Genomic DNA, 23631 nt, shown 5'->3' with positions numbered 1-23631 from the left:
ACCAATTGGGGTACACGGACTATTTTTTTTTTCCCAAGAGGGCAAAGTAACTTAAATTCTTGCAATCAATTGGTTCTTTGAGCGGTCTGGATTTTCCTACAGTGTTTCTGCCCACGGTCACGGTAACGCCCGTACGATAAATACGTTTTTTACCGGTTATGGTCGGCCAGTATAGTGAAAACCCGTGGCCTCAGGCACTGAAAATGCTGATAAATAGCATATATTTATTACATGGCTGAACTGGTACGCGATGAAAAGGATAATTATGATTGCTTCTCTTTGCGGTCCGAATTTTGCAATTTGGTCCGCTGAGACGCTAAGATGGACCGCTCGCGAATTAATTTCAGTAAATTTATTTTTCCGTTCATTGCACAAAATAGACAAATTTCTGTCAAGCAGAAATGACAATTATTTTTTTACTTTCATGTCTAGAAAGAAACGTCAATAGATGCTTACCGGCTTCCGTTTAACGAGTGTGTGAGAGCATTTTGTTCTGAGTTCTGCTTATCGCTCGTCGTGGTTTTTCATATATTTGCATCATTTTATGATCGTAAATGTGACACAAATTCGCGCAATTTTGTAGTTTCTACCCGAAATTACCTCAAATCCACGTTGAATTTTGTGAAAACGCAAATAAAAAATTAACCGTAGAATAGGCCATGTTATATGGACGTATTGATATCTCAGTCTGTATGACTATCTAAACTTACTTTTGTTACACGTCATCCTTAATTCCACGCTTTTCCCTTGGCTTTTTGATCGCGTTAGATTGGGGGACTTGGAACCAACTTCACTTACAGGGGAGTTTATAAAAAGCGACGAAAAATTCATGCTTTAAATATTTTTCTGATAGAAAAGAAGTTCTTGGTTTCCCTGTAGTCCTTCCTCTAGCTATTGGGTTTCCCTGCTAAGGTATAATTTACTTTTGATCTCTCATGGCCTCTCGCAGTTCGCCGAGTAATGAATACAATGCCCACCTGCGCAAAGCGCGTTTTAGTGTAAAACGATTTTCATCCTATTTTTTAGTTCAGTTATCTTGGTTTCCTTGTAATGTCCGATGGGCGAAAAAGGCCTTTTTTAACGGGTAATTTTAGCGGTCGATATTGTGGGACGCTTCGGGCAGCGTCCCACTGTACGTCAAGGTGATTGTGCTCGTCTCACAGTATAAGGGACAGCGGAAATTCAGTATACTCACTGGCAGTTCGTAGCTGTCTTTCCAGCAAATGAAGAATGCGTGATAAAGCACAGTTTCCCGCGGTCACTCAGTTACCTTAGAAACCGTGCTGTGAGCTGAAACATTTTCCTAAATATATTTGAATACTGAAACAAAAGCTGAGTGGATTTGTATATGTTAGATCACACGTCTCAAAGAATAAACAAGACCCGGCTAGTTTGGGCAACAAAGGCTATTTGGAATAAATTTGCAAACAGTCGTTAAATACTGTACTTCGCAGATATCGATGAACTGGTAATATAGACTGCAAGCATGAGAGGACAAGGAAAACTTGGCACGTTGGCAATTTGGATAATTGCGATGTATCTTGTAGTTCAATGCTGGATTTTTTTCTATAATCTCGACAGCGCTTCCACGACAGGTAAGGACTAATATATAAATGGCTTCTCACTGCCTTGAAGGGTTTAAACAGTCAACATTAAAATCGTGAGTGAGGGAGATATTTTTCGATGGCACCTACAGAGAAAAAGCTTTGCCTTTGTCATTAGTATTTAATTCAGTTTAAATCATAGCGTTTACCACGCGCTGCTATATATAACGACTGTTCACGAGAAAATTGTTCATGTTGAGTTTTGGTTGGTGACAACCGAGTCAATGGCAGGCGTATGAATTTGATTTCGTTAGCTTTGTTCTTTTCAAAAATGTCTTCCATTAATTTTACTCGTTCAATGGTTTAAACTAAGCATTAATAATAGAAAAATCATTTGAAGAGGCATAAAATTATTTATGACCTTTAGAATCCAGCACTAATCATAGCATATTTCGTAAATGAAATGCAAAAGCGCGCAGCTTTTATTTTGATAATTTTGTTTCAATATTGATTTCACGGTTTTGTGTTGTTCATGCGGTGCTTTTAACTTTTTAAAGATATAACTGTAAATATGATCATTTCTTGTCTTTGTCCTCTTGTATAAAAATGTTTTTTACTACTTATGTTTTATGTAGTTTGAGATTATTCAAACACAAAACTGAAGGACAGACAATATAAACAGAACGAAAAGTTACAAAATTGAAATCAAAACTCTCGCTAATAATTCTGGGTTAGCTTAATCGGGCTCTTCCGGAACAACCCGGCCCTAGCTTCCCTTGCTGTTAATCTGCTGTCTTGAAATTTGCAAGATTTGTTTACATTTATTTTGCACACATAGGATCTACACACAACCTCCTTAAAATATTTCACTGTCCTAACGATCCGCAGTCGAGCTCTGATCCAGTTCGTTTTCTTTAAAGCCAGGAGTGAGAATGGTGAAATAGGTATCGTTGAATACCGGAAATATTGCAGACAATCGGCATTATTGTTTGGCTAGAATTTTCTTGTCTTATAAAGTCTGGTTTCACTGGCACATATGCATAAAAATCAAGCAACATCGCAGACTCGGCCAGTAAGATGATTTTAGGTTGCGCCTTATGTAAGGCAATTTTACTAAAGGTCCGTTTACACAGGCCATTTTTTGTCGTGCATTTTAATACAATTTTTCGTCGCGCCGTCCAAAAAACGGTAACTTTGCGCAGCCGTTTCGCTACAGAGTAGGGGCGCAAGCTTTGGTTACAAAATGGCGTCGTGATAAATGGGTTTTCCTTCGGTTTTTTCTTTTTCTTTTTTTTTTTTTTGCTTTGCTGCACTACTTAGTAAACTGTACCACATGGATGAAGAGGAACGTTTCTGTTGCTTGTTTGTGCATTGCCATTGCTATTGTCAGTGTTTAATGAAGACATACCAGTGAAAGTCTCCCCCATTGCCCTTCATGGCTTCCCCGATTCTCCTCCATAGCTCCTCTTGTAATCATTCGAGCTCTTCTGGCACGAGCAAGGGCATTTTTACCTCATCCCAATTAGAAGTATTAGTTCTTCTTGAACGATCCACGGCTGTTTCTAGGTCGGTCTTTGTCCTTGTTCAGTCTAGCCTGCGAACGCAGACGTATTTCCGGCTGTCACTTGGTTCCACCGAAAAATAACGTCTGCGAACCCGAGCCAGAAAACGATTTCTGTGACGTAGAAATTCTTAGCCAATCACAGTTTAGCTCAAATAACCCCAGAGCCACTGCGCGAGGTATTCGCTGCGAGGAGCACTCGAGTTTTATTCTATCATGGAATCTGATTGGCCAAGGAGAAACAAAAGTCATTACGTCACAGAAATCTTTCCCTGGCTCGGGTTCGCAGACGTTATTTTTCGGCGGAACCAAGTGACAGCCGGAAATACGTCTGCGTCCGTAGGCTATGTTCAGTCTCGCGTCGCAGAAAAAAGAACCTTCCGAGGGGTCCCTCCTGGGTCATGGTTGTTACCTTTTTAATAGCCAAACGTCGCGAAACTGGGTCAGGCTTCGAGCACGTTCGAAACTCCTGCGATATCGCGGCGATATATCACATTAGAATCGCACTGAAATCCCAGCTGGTTTACACGTGCGGTGCCAATTGTCCCGGAGTAGTCCATCCAGATAAAATTTGGAGGTGATTAAAGTCGGTGTTTATAAAGTGATTTTCACTTATTGATAACGTAAATTCGTGAAAATAGGTAGATTTATTTGGGTGCGTTCCTTTGGGGTGATCTGAATCAGGATCAGTGATCCAAGATCATTCGGATCATAGTTCATCAAAGGAACCGATGAATCCGTCGTGTAACCAGAGTGGATTCGTCGGTTCCTTTTATGCACCATGATCCGAGTGATCTTGGATCACTGATCCTGATTCAGATCACCCCAAAGGAACCTGTTCATTGCCCTACTTCTCTTCACTTATGTAGAGAATTCGAAAAAGGAATAAAACATGGTAAGAGCCATTCCTCTTGGCTGGCCCGGTTTGATTGGAAAATGTCCTTCCAATTTTCTCGGTTAGTCCCGCTGGTCTCTGACCGGTCGGTCTGGCATAATGGCAAACATCCGTGGTGTCTTTACCAGTGGAAAACGGTTATTTCTCTCGAATATCCGGCCGGCTTCTATCTGCTTCGCCTCAAGAAATAAAATTGATTTTTGGGAAACTGAAAATTTACCGTTACCCTCGACACAGGTCACTTCATTTAGTGTCAAATGGACCATCAAATAAACAAAATAATTTTTACCAAGGTTCATTGGAACTCAAATCTAAAGATAGACCATTGGACAGACGATAACACATTATTAATATTCCTCTGTTTGGCTTGCAGAATTGTGGAGTTTTGAAACAAAAGAAACAGCTAACGAACTGGGTGTATCGCTACACGAGAGACTATTCCACGCTCCGCGGGTAAAAAACTGTACCATTCCTGGCGACTGGTTATATCCACTATGTAAATACAAGGTCGAGGTAAACTAAAGAATGAAGTAATAAGTGCTGCTTAGTCTAGCGAGAGATGGAAGACTGTGCAGAGTTTAAAAACTCAGGAGATAAATGTCCTTTACTTTTCTACCTACCAGCCTGCTGGTTACCTTCCTACCTACCTATACCTACTTACCTCCTGCCTACCTATCTACTTACCTACCCAACCCACCCTGCTACTAATCCTCACTTACCAACCTTCTTAACTACCTGCCGACTCCTATCTACTTATCCGCACACGTTCCTATGCATACTACCCACACTATACCTCCCTACATGTACTTACCTACCCAGCCTGACCTACCTACATAGCTAGTAACCTATTTTCATATGTTCAACCTATGCTTGCCAATGTACTAACTCGGCTATCAACCTGACCCCTTATTGCTCCAGTGATTAAGTTCAACGTTCCCAAACTGCTGTTTATTTAAATTCTTAAAACCTTTATAAACACCCGCGAGAACTTGGCGCTGCCTTAATCACCAGAACAAGGATAAACAATAATAACAATAACAACGAATGTTTAATAATAGACTTGGAGAAACTTATGCTCTTGCGGTAAATTGAAAGATCCTGCGTCAATTGATCTTGCTAATGAAAAACCTAGAACTAGAACTTACGTGAAAGATTTAGAAACAAAAGTAGCGTGCACGCGTAACAAATACGCGCGGAAAAAGCCTTAAATAACTGAATACACATTTAAAGAAACTTCCAACAACTAAAATAGTATTCTTAAGGCTACAAACTATAGTAACTGCGCGTAAATCAGCTTAAGGTGGCTCCCTATAGTTTTACGATCGCGCGCGCGCTGAGGACGAAAGCTCAAGTAATCTGCACGCGCTCGAAGGAAACCGTCAGCGTTTTTGAATATTTTATGACGTCAACATGAGCACAAAAAGCAAAACTGACAGTGAATTTTCTTGCGTTTCCTTCGGTGAAATCCCGATAAATTTGGCAGATTGATAATAAATCTTTTACTTTAGTCGGAGCTCGCTTTGCTGGGAAATCTATAAGACCAGGTTTTTTGAAGCAGTAAAAGACATAAAATTGAAAAAATCGAAAAAGCTGCCTTTACCCTACTTTTTTCGTGTTTAAAATTGGTATCCCCCTGGAAGCGATATGTTGTAAAAATGTTGGAAGATTTCACTGAAGGAAATTCAAGAAAATCAGAAACAAAGCCATAAAAACAGTAAAAAAAATTATATTTGTTTGGGCATTTAAAATTCAATGATGACCCTACGGAGCAATTCAAAAAACATTAGCAATGTTGCGTGTGCAAAATTTGTTGCGGAAGTGCGCGCTGCCGTAAGTGTTATTCATCGTGCGCGTCCAACTTAACTGCTGAAGCTACACCCCTACTAACCTATTAGTTAAAATAACAAGCCTCCTGCTACCCACAAAACAGTTAATCGTTTAAATTGTAATTGTTTAGTTTTTTTTAAAATTTTTTCAGTGGATGAGGCTCATGTGGTCTTCTGACCGAAAATGTTACGTGGACCGTCATGGAATTGATCCCAGAGACGACTGTAGCTTGCTCATATTCTTTAGTGAGGTAAATACAGCACATTATAAATACAGCATGTCTAAAGAGGAAAATATGTATTTACCATCATGCTTGACGCTTTTACAAGGACGTGTGTCACTGACATATGAACAGTTCGTGGTAACCTAAATAAGGTTGCTTTCTAATGATACCCCACTTTTAAAGAATTATTCGCTTTATATTATTTCATATTCTTCAGGTGGAAAAGTGGTGTCCTTTGTTACCATGGAGAAGACATCTTTACTCATCTGTCGATGCACAGCACTCGACAGAACTGGTATGGCTGACTTAAGCTAAATCCAAAAGTAGTAACTTGAACGCCACAACGCCAACATTAGTAGACGAAATCGACACTTTAATTATCAGACCGATCGAACTTATTGGAACGACCAATGACTGCTGACAAACTTTACACGAATCTTCTAGCCAATACCATCATGGCGAAACTCAGTAAGCTTTCAACGGATCAGATTTATAACAATATTCACTTGACTCTGAAGATGACTTCCGCTCAGGTTGTCGAAACGTCGGTCACCATCAACAGTTCTGTTCAGAACTATCCTCACCCGGACGATCACACTATACGAACTAGTGTTTTAACAGAAACCAAGAAGCAACACTGTGATACATCTCTGGAGAGACTCTCTTATCACAGACATAACGAATCCATTTTTTTCTCATTATACAAAAACTAATATGGCATGCGACGTCTCTAACACAAAGATGGCTATTTACTTCACCCGGGTTTATGACGATTTTAAGGTTTAAGTTTTATGGTTCGTTTGTCTGTCTGTTTTGTTTTGTTTTGCTTTTCCTTTTTTGACGTAACAAGTCGAAAAAGTGGAAACAAGTGAAGTTGAACAAGCAAGCTTCCATCCAACTTTAATTAAAATTAAAGTTGCTTCTGAAAGTGTTCCGATCTTATCTTCGCAGGCAATTGTGAGAGAAGATCTTAGCGAGTTGTTCAAAAAAATGAACCACAGCAAATACCAGTGGATGAGAGATCGTATTACAAGACTTTGGCCAGACTGGAAGCTAGCAGCAAAGCAACTTGAAACAGAAAAATCAGCTTTTAGGAATCGTCGAGTTAAAAACGTAAGTTAAAAAAGGTAACGTAAACTCTACATAAAAGCTTCAGTTTACAATGCTTGCTAATCAGAGACCAAATGATTTCCCAGAGATCAGAGTTTTCCACTGTTTTGTATTTTCGCAAGGTTTCATGGGAATAATTGCTATCATTTTGCATCGTAAACGTACAAGAGCGCATTAGACTGGTTTCGGTTTTCCTTCTGACTGGGTGACAAAGTGACGCGAGTTTTTTATGCCAATTGCTTAGCGTGAAATGCAAAGAACAAAGCAAATACGCGCGTTAGTTACTTTGGTCTGCTTACGTCACTCGAGCTAATAAAAAGTGCTTATCAGGGCAGTCTGTGACGCTGAAATACAAAGTGAAAGTACTGTATGAGGATACTTCCACTCGGAATGTCAAATTATGAGACCAAATATTTTTTCCCGAGTTGTGTGTTAAATCCTATTGTTTGATATTTGTAGCTAACTCTTAAGTCTCGCTCTGCTCGTTCGGCTGATATTTTGTTTGTACTAATCGTCACAGATACTTTTTTACATGGGAGCGTTTGCTTATCACGAACATTGGTTGGAGAGAGCTTACTCCGGCTTGCCGCTGGGGGAGATGGTTCAATGGAGCGATCTGATCGCTTCTTCTTACATCCTTGGACATAATATCACTTTATCTTCCGAGCAAGAATTCATCAACGGGTACGCAAGACTTTGATCCGTCCATGCAACTTTGGAGAAATTAATATGAAAACGCAGCTTTATTTCTACGGTTAAGTCAACCGTCCACACTAATCCGTCACGAAAACAAAGCTTTTCGAAAACGCTCTTCAAAGCGGAGGAATTTGAAACGCCGGCTTGGCATTCTAGTGAGGACGGAGAACATTTTGAAAACGGAGCTTTCCGTAAAACGATGACATCACGATAAAAATGTGATTTCCCTGCTCGAGGTTTCCTCAAACACAAATCCAAAATGACTCTGGTGATTGTTGCGTTTAATTTCTCTGGCTTAGTGTGGATGGAAAACATTTGATGCGTCTTTAGAGTGAAAGCGCCGTTTTCAAATTTCTGCAACGTTGAGCGGACGGAGACTTTGTCTTTCAAGGTATTTTCAATTAAATTGTCATGGAATGATGTTTAAAAACGTTTTTTTTTTTTTCAGACAAAGAGAATACATATTTTCATAGCCTGTTGCTATGAGGGCAATTATAAAGTAAAACAATATGCATGGGATGACTAGATAGCAGATAAGAATAGTTTATAGACATTGCGCGCAATCGCGCGCAATCTTCCTTGGGAAAAAAGATGTTGAATATTGATTAACCCTGATTGAAAAAGTATCGTAGTAGTAAACGGTTTAGAAAATAAGAACGCAGACAACACGATATGAAACGATACGCCCAACAAAGGGTCTGTCACTGAGTCACAAGATTTCTCCTGACTTGGAGGGCTTTATGTATTTATAATGCATAAGCCCTGGTTTTTGGGGAAGAGCTGTCGAGGTGTGCGGACGTTAATTTTGAGCTCTGTGACCACTACATCAATATGGCGTAGAAAGACGGCTCTATACGTTTAGACACAATGCCAGATAAAGAGGGAAACGACGCGGAAACAAGTTAAGAAACTCGCAAAAAAAGAAGAACGACGCGAGGCTCTCAGACAGATGATGAACCTTTAAATTCAGAAGAATCGAATCCGCCCAACAACATGGCGGCGACGCTCGCAGAAATAAACAGTAAACTGGACCTCGCTTTAGCTGGAATAAAGGAAAGCGAAGAGCTCAAGGAAAAACAGCGCCTAAAATGGAGAAAGAAAATTCTGATTTGAGAGAAAGCCTGGATTTCGCTTATAAGTCCATAGCGACCTTGACTGAGCGAGCGGACACACAACAGAAGACGCTATCAAAGCTCACCGAAGATGTGAATAAATTAACACAAGCTGCTATTGTTGAGAAGGAATGCGCCATAAAGCTAGAAAGCCATAGCAGACGGAACAATCGTATTTCCTACAACATTCCCGGAGTGTGACAAGAATCCAGCGCCACGACAGAAACTCTGCTATATACCTTCTTGGAACAAAACCTAGAAATAGCAGAAGAAGAAACCAATGAAATACCAATTGAACGGGCACATCACCTCGGTAAGATCAGAGAGGACAGCAAACCACGCTTCCGATCGTTGCTAAATTTTAGCTTTCACAAAGATAAAGAGCGCATACTACAGAGGTTAAGCATGACGTTTACGGCAAACGGCAAAAATGAAACTTTTGCCGCCTCTCTTCAGCTGTGTGTACAGTAGAGTGAAATTATTTGTATTTGCAATGAATAGTAGGAGACGTTATTCCATTTTTGTGAGCTTTATTTGCGGATTAGAAGAAAAGAACTCAAAATCGGAAGTTGTCTTTGCCGTTTGCCTTCTGCCGTTAACGTCATGCTTAGCCTCTCTACTATCAAGTGCCCGTACAGTGGCGGAAACAAATTATGGCATTTCACAGGATTTTCCGAGAGAGATCGTTGAAATACGGAAGGGTTTAGTCAAAGTGATGAAAGAAGCAAAGAAGGAGGGGCAAGACACAAAACTGGTTTACGATAAACCGTACATTAATGGTATAAGATAAAGACCAAGTGTACAATATCCAGAGACAGCATAAATACAGTGCCTCGAGTAACTCAAGACAGACTTGCCGCAACCGTGATCATTTACATGTGTCTTTACTGGAGCCTTTACTGAAGCCGGACCCAAACTAAGTATATTTTTATGTTTTCATCAATTTATGTAACTATTCGTTTTTTCTTGTCTTTTATTTATATTAGTTGGGTAAGTTACGCGAAAGGGCCTAAGATCTTACAAATAACTTATGCAAATATCGGAGTATCTAGTCACATTTACCTAAGTTGTTTTATTTTTAGATGTCTAAAATAACCATATCTTCGCTCGATGTTCGAGGCTTGGTTAATAATGAAAAAAGAAGCGAAGTATTCCACTGGCTCAAAAAGAAAAAAATTTCTATTTACATGTTGCAAGAAGCTCATTGTACGGAAAAGTCTTCTGGGGTTTGGGCTGCTGAGTGGGGTTATACAGCTTTATTCAGTGGTTTGGCGAATAACAAAGCCGGTAGGTGTCGCCATTCTTTTCAACAACAACTTTTCTTTTAAACTTTTGAGGCAGCTTTGTGATAAAGAGGGCAGATTCATTATTGTTGATTTGGAAGTTGGTGAGCTGACCTTGACTCTCTGCAACATTTATGTTCCAAACACAGATGATCCAGCTTTCTTTAAAAATGTGAGTGAACAGATGCTGCCTTTTAAATGTGATGAAATTATTATGGGCGGAGATTTCAACCTTGTTTTGGATGTTTCAAAAGACAAAACAGGTGGGAAACAAACGACACACTGGAGTTCTCTTAAAGAGCTCAAATATATTCAGGACCAATTTGGATTTGACGGTCATATGGAGAGATTTAAACCCCGACGCAAAAAGATATACTTGGAGAAGGAACAGACCAGAAGTGCATTGCCGTCTAGATTTCTTTTTGGTTAGTTTAAGCATCGCTGGAAGAATTTCAAATGCTGATATTCTTCCGGCGTACAAAACAGACCACTCTTTATGTAAAATTGACATCAATTACAATTCCAATCCCAGATGACCCGGTTTCTGGAAATTAAATTCCGCACTTTTGAGTGAAGTTGATTACGTCAACACTATCAAGTCAACAGTAGCCGGAACAGCCAGTGAGTACGAAAGCGATGAAGAAGTCGATGAAGTGTTACTGTGGGACATGATAAAACTTAAAATTCGAGATGCCTCAATGAAATATTCCAAAGTCAAAATGAAGAAGATGAAAAATGAAGAGGCCAATATTGAAAGTGCACTAACCGCCCTATAGAAGAGCAATTAGAACAGGGCGTAAACAATAAAGATGTCCTTAAGGAACAAATAAAGTGCAAGAAAAACGAATTGGAAAATATTATACAGAACAAAACAAAAGGGGCCATAATTAGATATACGGTCAGATGGTACAACGAAGGTGAGAAAAATAGCAAATATTTCTTGGATTTAGAAAATAGACACTGTAAGAGGAAATCAATAACGCAGATTAAGACGAGCAACGGTTCATATGCTACAAACGACCCAGATATTTTAAAAGAATGCAATTCTTTTTATAGTCGGCTTTACGCCTCAAAAAAACCCACGGTGACGTCATGTTCTGACAACTTGTTTTTCGGCCAGGAATACCCTTCCCTTAATGATGTTGATAAGCAAAAATGCGAAGGACTATTGACTGAAAAAGAATGCTTAGAGGCACTAAAAACAATGGAACCCGGTAAATCGCCCGGAACGGACGGCCTTCCTGCCGAATTTTATAAAGTTTTTTTTCGAAGGATGTCTCTTTTTTTCTTATACGTTGTCTTAACAAAAGCCATCAGAAGGGTAAGTTTGCTTTAACCCTCATTTCATTTATCCCAAAGAAAGACAAAGCACTACAAGAACTGAAAAACTGGAGATCCATAACTTTATTAACCTATGACTACAAAATTACATCCAAGGCGATTGCTTCACGTCTCAAGGCTGTTTTGCAAAATTTAGTAGACAACGACCAAACGGGTTTCTTGAAAGGACGATCTATTGCAGAAAACATTTGCTTGATTAACAATGTCTACGGTCATCTCATACACAGAATCAACGAATATTTCCGGGTTACTTCTGTTTGTTGACTTTGAGAAAGCCTTCGAATGGGCATTTGTTGAGTAAACACTCCACCATTTTGGTTTTGGCTCTTCTTTAATTAAGTCGATCAATTTGTTTTATTGTGATATTCAAAGCTGTGTTATAAATAACGGTTGGTCAGCGGGTTTCTTTGAATTAAGTCGAGGTGTAAGGCAGGGGTGTCCGCTATCGCCTTACATTGAAAAAAACTGAAGCTCTTTGGATCGGCTCCAAGAAAGGATCCAACCAGATTATATGCTCTGATAAAAATCTGAAATGGGTGGATGGCAAGGTTAAGGCTTTAGGTGTTTGGTTCTGCATTGATTGTGAAGAAAGTAAGAAGAAGAATTACGAAGAGAAGGTTCGTAAGGTAGAGGATATCTTAAATAATTGAGAAACAAGAGATTAACTTTAATTGGTAAAATTGCAGTTATTAAGGCTCTAGCTGCATCACAATTTGTTTATATTCTGTCATCAACAACGTCATGTTCAAAATCGCTCAAAGAAACAAACAATCTTCTTTTTAAATTTCTTTGGGATAACAAGGGCGACAAAATTAAGCGGACTGAAATGATAGCAGATTACCAGGATGGAGGACAGAAGATACTAGGCATAATAGAATTTAATAAAGCCTTGAAAATTTCATGGATACTTACGTATATTTCAAACGACTGCAAATCTAAATAGAAGTGCTTTTTCGACTTTCATTTATCTAAGGTAGGCGGGAAATTAGTTTTTCTCGGTAATTTGGCACCAAAAGATGCCAAAAAACTTCATTTAAAAGATGATTTCATCCAGGAACTTATTGAACTGTGGACGGACTTAAATTGTAGGGATTCCTTTGCCTCTCAAGCTAATTTCAGTGCTGGTCATATTTGGAATAACTCAATGATCAGAATCGCAGGCAAGACAATATTTCATACACTGGGCTAATGCAGGGGTGATGAAAATTAACGATCTGATGACAAGTGATTCAAGAAATATGTCTTACAGTTGTTTCAAAGATAAGTTTTGTTTTCCAGTTTCGTTCCTTGAATTTTGTTGAGTATCCTCGGCTATCAGGAGTGCTACTAGATCTCTGAAATTGACATTGCCAGCAGAAAAAATTCTAGAAAATGTACTGCTTAAGTCCAACAAACCAAGTCAGGTAGCTTACAAAATCCTCATGACCAAAAAATGTACTCCCCCAGAAAAAAGCCAAAAGAAATGGATTAGAGACTGTGAACTCGCCGATGTGGAAAGTTTGGACTGGGAGTCAATTGATCTACTACCTAGGATATGTACATTAAGCACGAAATTAAGGAACTTCCATTTCAAATTTCTACACAGGAAAATAGCTACAAACTCTTTTCTATTTAAAATTAAATTTTCGGAATCAAATCTTTGTTGTTTTTGTCAAACAGCACAAGAAGCGTTGCTTCATCTTTTCTGGGAATTCCCGATCACAGAAGCCTTTTGGAATAGCGTTAAACAATTTTTCGTCTCTGTTGATTTAATACCAGCCTCACAAGTTTTAACTTTTTGCCAATGTCTAGGTCTCAAAGGAGAGAAAAACGCCTTGTTATTCAATCATTGTTTACTACTTGGTAGATTTTACATTTACTCTTGAAAGTGCAAAAATGTTCGACCATCCTTAATAGAATACGTTAATCAGGTTAGATGCAATTTAAAAGTAGAAAAACATGTTTCAATTATTACGGGAGCACAAAACGCTTTCCAACAGAAGTGCCGGCATTTTCCACTCATATCTACTTTCATCAGTTGTTAGAATAGTGTGTTAGCAGCAGTAGTAGTATTGTATCTGTTAGTTGTATTATTATTATTATTTTTTTTTGGCCCTATTAGTAATATCGTTGGTATTTAGAATTAACTCCTGTAAAAAAGTTTGTTATATTTTAGTGTTGTAAACAATGTTGATTGGTATTGTAATTTGTAATTTGTAAGTAGTGATAGAAAGTGATGTAAGTAGTTTTTTGTAAAATTTTACGTAAAGTGTAGTATTGCAATTAAAAAAAAAAGCTCTCAAAAAATTAATCAGTGGAACCAAACGAAAATGTTCTTATTCCAACAGAGCGCAAAAAGCTTATTCAACCAACTGATCTCGAACGATTTATTCCAATAGAATAATACAGTCCGAATTATATTAGTTTGGCATGCGGTCTTTTCATCTTTCTTTCCACGGTTATTTGGTGAATTGAAAGTCGTTTCTTCTTTCTCTCGGCTAGAGAAGTGGTAAAACAGCGAGAGAGGAGAAAGAAATCTGAGCGAAAATTCATTGCAAGCGAAGGGTTTGTTTCCGCTTCTCGCTAAAATAAAAGGTACACGAGAAATATAATTACGTACTGTTCAACCCCTATTAAACGGCCATCCTCGGGCAAATGGATGAAGGCCGCTTAAAGGGGCCTGCCCGCTTAATAGAGGTAAAAACAGTAGAAAAGCCCTCGTCGGGACTTTGATTATTTTACTGGCCGTTTAATAGGTGGCCGCTTAATTATAGGGGCTCCACTGTATTTACAGTTTTTAACTATATCACTTACATATATTTTCTCACCAGAACGTTAGTTGAAACACCCGACAACACCTGTGCAAGGCGAACGGAACGAAAACCTTTTGATCTCCTTTATACTGACTACCTCGGCACCTTCGATCTTCAGGTTGACCTGGGTCCCATGTTGTCACAATACAGGTACAGAACAGGAACAGAACATTAAATCAGCAGATCCACTCGGCTAACCATGCCACATGGATCCACGGCTACTTTGACATCGCTAATTGACGATGTTAACGAAATTTCTAATCGTTACGATCAGCGACACTAAGGACAGCCCGAGGGGAATTCCCAGATAAAAAGGACCGAAGTGTTCGTCATACCTTTGAGGGGTTAAAAAGCGGTCGGTACCTCAGAGGATGTTAAATAAAGATTAAATTGATTGATTGAAGCCCCAAAAGGTCCACAGTGGGAACTTTTGCGATACCTTTTAGGTTATTGAGCCAAAAATAATGTCACAGGAGATAATGTGTTTTTTTAGAATTGGTAATAATAATAATAATAATAATAATAATAATCGATATTTAAACAGGGTGACCCCTTCAGTCGCAGGACTGGTATCAACGGGGGCCCTGTATAACGTAAAATAAAAAGAGTATGTATAAATAATATATATCTATAAAAAACTAACTACTTTAAAAGATACGCTAAAATGTTTAAAAAAATTAAAAAGCTTAAAAAGGTAATAGCGTTCTCATAAAAATTGGATATCGAATTGAAAATGTTCTAAAAAATAACCTAAGAAAAAAAATCTTGGTACCTTGGTACTTATTAGGGGTGGGAACTAATTTCAAGCCACGCCCACCATACAGAATCTTGGTACCTATTTGGATTTTTTTTTTCAAAATTTCCGACGAGTACCCCCGTGCTTTTGATATGGGAGTCCCCCCGGGGAGGACAGACGAATGAAAAACTTGGTAAATCGTGGATTTTGTTAATTTGATTTTCTGAAGCTCTGATTTTCCTGTCTTTAGCTACCCGAGGATCGCTCCTCGTTAATTATGCTCTTTATCTTGCTAAACATTACAAAATATCGTTAATTTTTTTTGATGCTATTTCTCCAGGTTTCCGCTATCTTAGGAATTCTTCCATGTTCCCGTCCCTCCTCCCCTGCCTCCCGTGGATTTCCCACTTTAATTTCCGTCCCCCAGTTGGCCGGTCAATTTTGGCAACCTCACAAGGAAAGTTCCGTTCGGGTGTTTAGAGTGCCGAGAAAAGAGGGAACGAAATCGATCTATCGTGCCCGGAAAAAACAAACGGCTATCGCTTGTTTTCCCTCCTTCGTTTTTCTCCTCATTTTCCTTGCAGTCTGGGAGGTGGGAGAAGATGAGGAGAAAGCTAATGGTATCGTTCTCATTATCTCTTTTTAGATGTAGTTTACGGATTTTGGACTCATTCGGTACAGAGGCTGAATTTAATTACGCCGAGTACCCATCAGAAGGGGCCGATTTTGGAAACCTTGATATTCAACTGCGACAGATGCTAACCATGTTCCGTAAGATACTGTTTAAGAAAGCTAAATGCTACATTAAGATTTATTAACACCGGCCTGGTCGACATGTCATAAAGTTTCTTCGTACGAGACATTTCACTCTCCAAGTGTTCCTCTCGTTCCACGTAGGAGGGCACAGTGGTGGATCCTGACTGCTTAGTGAACACCCGCACAACTCGCATATGTGGGCTGCCTAGTCATTCACACAACCCCTTGACATTAATTCGCTCTCTGAGTTAAGAACAACTTTGATTTTTTTTCTTTCTCTGTTGCTTCAGCTCACAGCCCTGACAATCTCTTCCTTGGATTTGCTATCGACAAGGTAGTTGCCATGGAAACGAGCCAAGGAGCCTCGCTTAACGATACAAAGAAACCAGCCGATAAACCAATCGGTTTGTTGTACGCCAAAGATGCTTTGTTTTTATTTGTGAGCAAAATATTTCTTGTCTCTTTTTGTTAACTTGTTCGTTTTTGGTAGTTTTGTCTGTCGACCTCCACGTCAAGTGTTTCTGTGTAAAACAATTTGATATCAGGAGCAGTTAAGACTAGTAGCATATAATTTCATATACGGCCTGTAAAGTATTGCAATATATTTTTTCGCCGAAAAATTTATGTTTGATCAGAACTGGGAGTAAGCAAACAATCTCACTCTGTATTACGAAAGTATGTCCGCGTAGAAGGCTTTAAAATTGCCTGCATAAATTTATTAAATAATAGAAAACGAAGCTAGAGGGGATCCCCTCCTGCCTTTATTGAAAGACTACAAGATTCAATTGGCAAAAACTGCATTTCGTTTCCAATTTCTAACCCAAGGGAAGAGATTCTTCCTTTCAGGACCCCTTTATAAGAAGTAATATAAGTTATATTTACATTGTAAATTTCTAGAGTAAGTAAACATAGCTATCTTTCAATTTTGATTACCACAGGATAGAAGAAACTACATCGATACTCTTAGCAAATACTTGGAGATACACGGCACCATTGGAAATGAAACAGAAGTAAGTTACGGGTCTCTCGTTGTTTATTTTCACGTCTAGTAAAGCGCAGAGACTACTTGGTCTAGTGAATAGTTCCTTTTTCCTTTCTTTCCTTGGACACTAAAGAACAAATTAAGTACAGTTGTGTTAGATTATCTCCAGACCAGTTTTAAATCCTTAGGACAAACCTGAAATTACGAGTCGACTAAACTGATTGATATTTAATATTTATGTAAGAAAGGTTTTTACCAGAACAACTTGAAAAAGTTATCCTGAACGTTCGAATGTTCAACTTTGCAGCTGATACTAAAATAGCTTCATGCCCATTTTACAGGAACAACAGAAAGACGTCCAAGATCATGTGCCGGATTACGTCATTAATCATGGAGTAATGAAGGCAGGCGATCTTCAGCAACTGCTGAGAAGAAGCAAGGTATTGTGGGATCAATAGTGATGGCGTTGCTTCATGCAGTACGCGCATGCACACAATCAGCGGTTTTTAAGTTAATGATAGCACACCACAAAATGTGCAAGTTTGGTTTAGCTTCCTAAGACTAGACATTAGTTGTTGACTGAATATTTGTAAAAAGAAGGTAAAGAAGGCATACGAGCCAAGTGACCCATCAGGCCGGTGCTTATCCCGGTTTGTGTAGCATAAAGTGATGTCTAGCAATATTTCTACTCTATTTGTCACAGAGAACTAAATGTTATCCACAACTAATTGTGTCCAAAGCGAGCATATTCCGCACATAAGAGTGTTAGTTGTCGATGACTGTGAGTCAGGTCAGCGAGACCTTGAGAACTAATATTCACCACGCATGTCAGCAAAACAAAGTAGGAGTGGTCGCTGTACAAAAAGTCGAGCCCGTATACATTTCCACGATTCAGTGATTTCCGTAGTATGAACAAGACTGTAAAGAGCAAAAAGCACGGATCTAGGATAAACGGTGTCAATTTTCCGAAATAACGAGCCCGAAGGTGCACGTTTCTAGAGTAGGCCGGAGAAATGTTCTGAATTTTAGCTCCTTAAAGGCCCTTTTCCTGGGTTTCTAACTGAAGTCGTTTTGAAAATAAATCTGAAAACGGCGGAAACCAGTATGGACTGCGCCTATCGATCTTATGTATAATTCGTTTTTAAGAACTTATTTTATTATAATTTGTTATTTCTTTTCGTCATTGCCACTATGCTCAAGAGAAATTATCGATCAGTGGTTCCCTTACGACTCCTGGACCTCTAATGAATTGTACCGTGTTTTGTATTAATTGGCAGATATTTATTGGCCTTGGAGAGCCCTATGAAGGGCCGGCACCACTCGAAGCTATTTCCCAAGGATGTGTTTTTATTAATCCCAAGGTAAGCTTATGAGGACCTATTGGTATATCGGCCGGAGAAACGCCACAAAAAGCTGGGATGGTTAAAGTTTTAAGAGGACTGAGAAAAGCCACCAACCAGTGAAAACCGGCCTCCATTAACTCTTACATCAATGTAATTCTCCTATATATACATTATAAATAGAGGAGGATCCAGGGGAGGGGTTGACGGTGGTGCAACAAAATCGTATGGTATGCTGCACTGCGCTATGCTGAAACCTAAAGCATATTATGCGTTTCACATACTTAACAGTGTATATTTCATCTTTTTGGCAGTTAGATCCTCCGCTTAGTCGAAAAAACTCAGGCTTTTTCGAAGGAAAGCCAACTTATCGGAAGGTTGGTACTTTCATCTTTACATAATCTTTTTTAATCTTAAACCAGCTATTATTATTATTATTATTATTATTATTGCTATTATTATTATTATTATTATTATTATTATTATTATTATTATAAATCCTTAAAGTCTTGCCGCTTTTAACTTATGGTGCCGAGTTCAATCCGTGAGCCTAGGGCAGTCATAAGTCTGCTGGATTACTAGCAGAAAGGAAGGAACAAGCATCTCCATCATTGGTGTGTTGAGGGGTCTCCGGCACGTTGGGATCATTTAGTTGTTCTTTATCATTGTGGACAGCTACCTCATCACTCGCCACGGGGGCATTATCTTCCACAGCTACTGCAGAGGGATTGCCTTCATGACGGCTATTGTTTTATTATTATCATTATCATTATCATTATCATTATTATGTTTATTACTATTATTGTTTTAAATTGTCGTATCCACATAAACCAGTGCTTGTTCCTTCTGCGACATATGTCATTTTCGCCATTTTCCACTCTAGTTGACGTCACAGCACCCATATATGGAAACATTCATTGGCAAGCCGCATGTATATACCATTGATGTCAATAATCTTGAATTAGTGGAATCTACAGTGAAAGAAATATTGTCATCAGAGGTAACGAATAAACTTAATTGCAGCTTTCTTTAGTCTCGTTCTAAAAAAACTGATCAAAAAGAAATCTTTGGAATGTCTCGTCGCCAAGCTGAATTTTAATATATCGAAAACAGTCTATTATAAGCAGGTCTGAAACAGGGTATTAATTTAAGGGTCAGGTCCTAAATAGGGTAACGAATGTTTGGTCAGGTCATAAACAGAGTAGGGAAAATCGCAGATTTTGGTCTTAAAAAGGGTAAAAGGGTTGAAAAGCGCGCACACTCTCACCCAATTTTTCCGGGAGAATCCCCCTGCCCCCAGAGAGGGGAGGGGGGGGGGGGGTACGAGGGCTATAGTATCCTCAAATTAGCCAGTGAGAAGCTACAATGAAGCCATGCATATTCAGGATCGTGCACTACACGAGTAATTAAACATTTTTTCAGGATTTAAGTCGAGTGTGAGGGCACTCGAGTGTGCGCCAAACTCATCACGGTAAGACACTCGCGAAGCGAGTGATAAGCCTTGACACTCTAGAATTTTACGTGCGTTCGGGATTTCTGATTGCCACGGTCGCATGTCTTTTAAAGTGCTATTGCAAATTTAAGCGAGCGCGTGTGTAATTATCTTGCTCATATAATAATCGATCATGAGTTATCATATGAAAGATTGAGAGGTTGAGAATTTGCACTGCATGTACTCGTGAACGATCATATTTGAAGATTCTTTCAAATAATGATTGCACTCGCCTAAGCTAAGAACTTGTGCAATTTTGATAGAATTTTCACATATCACTCTACGTAAACCCTCCACTGCACCCGCATTCGTGCGCGCGAGTTGTCTATTCTAATTTGACCAGCAAGTAATCGAGTCATTTCATACATTTCTTCCCGTTATTTTAGGCGGTAAAGCCATTTCTTCCGTATGAATGGACTCCAAAAGGCATGCTAGAACGGGTCAACATCTTTACAGAGAAGCTGGTTAGTATGACAGCTGGTGTAATTATCATATTCAATTGGTAATAAGGAGAGAGTACTTGCAAATTAAAGTACATTATAAACTTAACCTAATGCGTGAAGAAGAAGACTTTATTTTACGAGGGTCAACATTAATTGACTACTGGTGGCCCAGTAGTTTACATAGTGGCCCTATTGAAAGAAGCAATTGGGTGACACAGCTGGTAATTTTTTCTTCAAACGGGTTAAGACTCAATATGAAAATTTGTGGTTCTTCGAAACAACAATAAGCAACAGGTGAAGTATTCCAAGGGTTAGCGTGTTTGACTCTGGATCGATCACGGCATCCGGGGGGAGGGGAGGGGAGGAGGAGGAGGTAGCTGTGTTGTGATCTTAGGCAAGACACTTGGATAATGACTCAGTCTCCATTCAAGTCCATCCGGGAGTGGAGCTGATAGGTCCAGGGGTGACTACACAGTACCCTAGCTGCCTTGTTGTCCCATTCGCTTTATTTATGCTAGAGAAATCTGCATAAAGCGCCGGTGAGGACCTTTAACCATTTAGGGCACTTTAGAAATACTCCGACCCTGAAAATTATGTTGTATGTATATGTACGAGAAAGAAACAGTCATTCGTAACCATATGCTATTTCGTCCCAAACTGCAGCGCAATCAAGTTACAGCTGCTCCCGGTTTGGTTTGTTTCCACCAAAGACAGTGGCCAAAACTTGCATGATTTTGAAATGTAAAGTAACTGTTCACTTTGCTTATATACCTAGAATTAAAGTATGTTCCCCCAAAATATGCAGAGAGAATGATAATTTCCTTCCCAGTCTTTCAGCCAAATTTTGCGGTGATCGGATGAAACGGAAATTTTTACGAATTATTTTCGTTTCCCGACAGATCTGTCTGAATTTAAGGGCGTTAATAGGAAAGAGTTTAAAATTCAACTACTAGTTACAGATCAAAGGTGGATTTTATGAAGCTAATATACCATTTATGTTTTTTTTTTTCTAGGATTTTTGCGAACATGGAGAGCAATGGCCACCGTTGAAAGAAATGCACTTAACATTAGGTTCAAATGGCGACTCGTGTAAAGACGCATGCGGGAAAAGTGGTATGATGAAATTCAGTCAGGTTTCTCTTTCTTTAAATCTTTTTTTTTTTGTAATCGCTTGTTCATTAAAATAGTATTTACATCTTTCAGGCTTTATTTGTGAGCCATCCTTTTTCAATTACATTAATTCAGCAGAGGAGTTCCAAAAGTAAGTGGTGTGTTTCTTAGTAATTGTCATGCAAGCGTGGTGATGCCGAGGACAATGTCGAAAGGTCTATTGGTGTCCGAAAAATCCTTTACATGAATATGTAAAGATATCCATCAGTTCTAAGTGCAATAGAAATTTGAAATGATACCCGTTGTGGTTCTCATTTTGAGATAAAAGTTTGGCCCATCCGTAGTTGTTTACAATTTGCAAAGTTAGTTGGCGCGCAACGCGAAAAACGGGGCCCAAAAAAATGGGGGAAGGGGGGGGGGGGTAGCGCCACGTTTGTTCGCTCCTTGCACTAAGTCTCTCTCTTCTTTGTTCGCTGCCGTCTCTCACGTAACGCCCTAGAAAAGACTATTAAGTTTCATTGCTCATTAAACTTTCTGTTTGGCTACGTTTCGTTACCATTGTCTTAATGAGGCTATTAAGCGCGTTAGAACAAATCACTGGAAACCAAAATCTGCATTAGCCTAGTTCCAGGATCATAAGCCCCGTTACGAAAATATGGAAAGATTTAATCATGGCCCAAGAACCCAAGAAAAGTAAACTTTCAAAAAAGTCAGTTAATTAAAACACAATTATTGGTCCACTTGTGGCACTTAATATGCACTATGGGTTTATGCAGGCTCCTGGTTTATGTTGGAACATTCCTTTGCTATTCCATGCTTTTAAGTGACGCTGGAAGCCACTCCATTACATGTAGCTGTTTCATTCCTCTTGCACAGGTTGGGAGTATCCTGTGGAAAACAAGCCAAGGAGGAAACTCTTCATGCGCCTTCATACAATCCCGCTGACCAGTCATGTACATTTCAAGCAATGCCGCTTTTATTCAGTTGTGTAGCTAAAGATCCAGCACGCATTCGCTTGTGTCCATGTCGAGATTACAAGCCTCAACAAGTGGCATTTTGTAAGAACTGTGATTGATATTTTGTTACTTGGAATCTAGTCTATTATGCGCTACAGTTTGCGCAAAGGCGAGTTTCCGCCGAAAGAACGTCATCGAGTTCGTTGATGCCAAACACATGCTAGATAAAAATAAAGAAACTTATTATATTTTCAGCCAAAATCCCATGCAAGGCTTTTTGTTAATTTTACAAACTGTACAATTTAATTGTTAATTTGGATACTGCCCAAATTAATAGTTAACTGGACAGTTCAGGAACGAATCCAGGAATTTTCAAGGGGAAGTGGCTGGTACCTTGCGGTTGCAGGATCAATTGAGCATGCGTGCGGACTCTCGTTACTCTTGCTAACTGTTGTAACCGTTAGAGAATGACGTATTTTTATCGCTATTTTAGCTAGAATAAAGTTACTTGTAATGACAATGAGGTACCTGTCCAGGGAGGTGCTTTTATTTCTGCCATAATACTCACAGTCTTTCTCACAGTCTTTCTCCAAATGCGGGGTGGCTAGCCACCTAATCTACCTTCCGTAAATCCGCCCCTGCAGTTCTGGATGCAGTATAATTTACCAGGTAAGATCTGGACAACTTCATTCGTCCAAATTGGAAATAACTGAAGTAAAAAAAAAACTCCTCTAACTGCCAAATTTTGCAGTCCTCAGATTTTTTCATCCAGACCTTTCCTCTTTCCAAATTGGGCTGCATTTAGTCCTTTTTGTATTACATATACAAACATGAGCATTCGCCTTACGCAAGAGATCATAAGAGTGATTTAGCGGATTTTGCATGCAGTCTCGTGGTCAATGGATTAAAAGAGGAATCAACTGCGTGAAGACACAGAAATAAACATCCTTTAATGATGTGTTAATGGTTTGTGAAAAACCCAGTCCTAATTTTCGTAGGTGTCGGCTAGACTCTGATCTGCGCTCGCGTGCTGCGTGATTTTTGTCAACTCTATGCATTGTCGTTATTATCTTCCGACGCTTTCCATTCGACCAAAATTTCCGAGTTGCATTTCGAAAATTTTCAGTAGCGAGTGGAACAGCTTCTTGCACAATTTCCGGCAAAGAGGACAACCGCTGGGAGCTTCCGATATTTGTTACCGGGAATTTCTATTCCATTTGATTTTTATCACTGAATTTCCGGAACTTTTTGGTTGAAATGAAAGCGCGCCTCATTTAACCTATCAGTAAACGGGGTAGGGTTGTTGTGAGGGGGGGAGGGAGCTCTTTTCCAGTCTCCCTCCTCTCCCTTCCCGTCAGTGTTCCGGGTGAAAATACTAGCGGTTCGATTTCACTGAAAAAAAAGACCAGTGCATCTGCACCATGCGCAGAGC

General features: G+C 39.3%; 1 protein-coding gene across 1 annotated transcript; it reads left to right on the top strand.

Moving 5' to 3' along the window:
* The first annotated feature begins 522 nt into the window (after positions 1–522).
* LOC145501867 (alpha-1,6-mannosylglycoprotein 6-beta-N-acetylglucosaminyltransferase A-like) lies at positions 523–23583 on the top strand. Its single transcript, XM_081481251.1, has 18 exons — positions 523–1595; positions 4374–4513; positions 5979–6077; positions 6268–6345; positions 7002–7163; positions 7681–7844; positions 14403–14534; positions 15767–15891; positions 16167–16315; positions 16815–16886; positions 17200–17298; positions 18136–18219; positions 18513–18575; positions 19082–19198; positions 20077–20154; positions 21147–21246; positions 21337–21394; positions 22120–23583. Exons 1-18 carry the CDS (start codon positions 1487–1489, stop codon positions 22316–22318), a joined length of 2028 nt encoding a protein of 675 aa, XP_081337377.1. The 5' UTR covers positions 523–1486; the 3' UTR covers positions 22319–23583.
* The last annotated feature ends 48 nt before the right edge of the window (positions 23584–23631 follow it).

This window comes from Orbicella franksi, chromosome 10, assembly GCF_964199315.1.
Source record: "Orbicella franksi chromosome 10, jaOrbFran1.1, whole genome shotgun sequence".
Taxonomy (NCBI): domain Eukaryota; kingdom Metazoa; phylum Cnidaria; class Anthozoa; order Scleractinia; family Merulinidae; genus Orbicella; species Orbicella franksi.
The sequence above is the reverse complement of the archived record's forward strand: the minus strand, read 5'-3'. Positions and strand labels throughout refer to the sequence as shown.

What these genes read in the sequence shown, in the direction of transcription:
- LOC145501867 (XM_081481251.1), top strand. Translation starts at nt 1,487, where the DNA reads ATGAGAGGACAAGGAAAACTTGGCACGTTGGCAATTTGGATAATTGCG. An exon ending in ACAGATGCTAACCATGTTCC is followed by an intron (nt 15,892 to 16,166) that starts GTAAGATACTGT and finishes CTGTTGCTTCAG; the next exon opens with CTCACAGCCCTGACAATCTC. An exon ending in GAAAGCCAACTTATCGGAAG is followed by an intron (nt 18,576 to 19,081) that starts GTTGGTACTTTC and finishes TTTCCACTCTAG; the next exon opens with TTGACGTCACAGCACCCATA.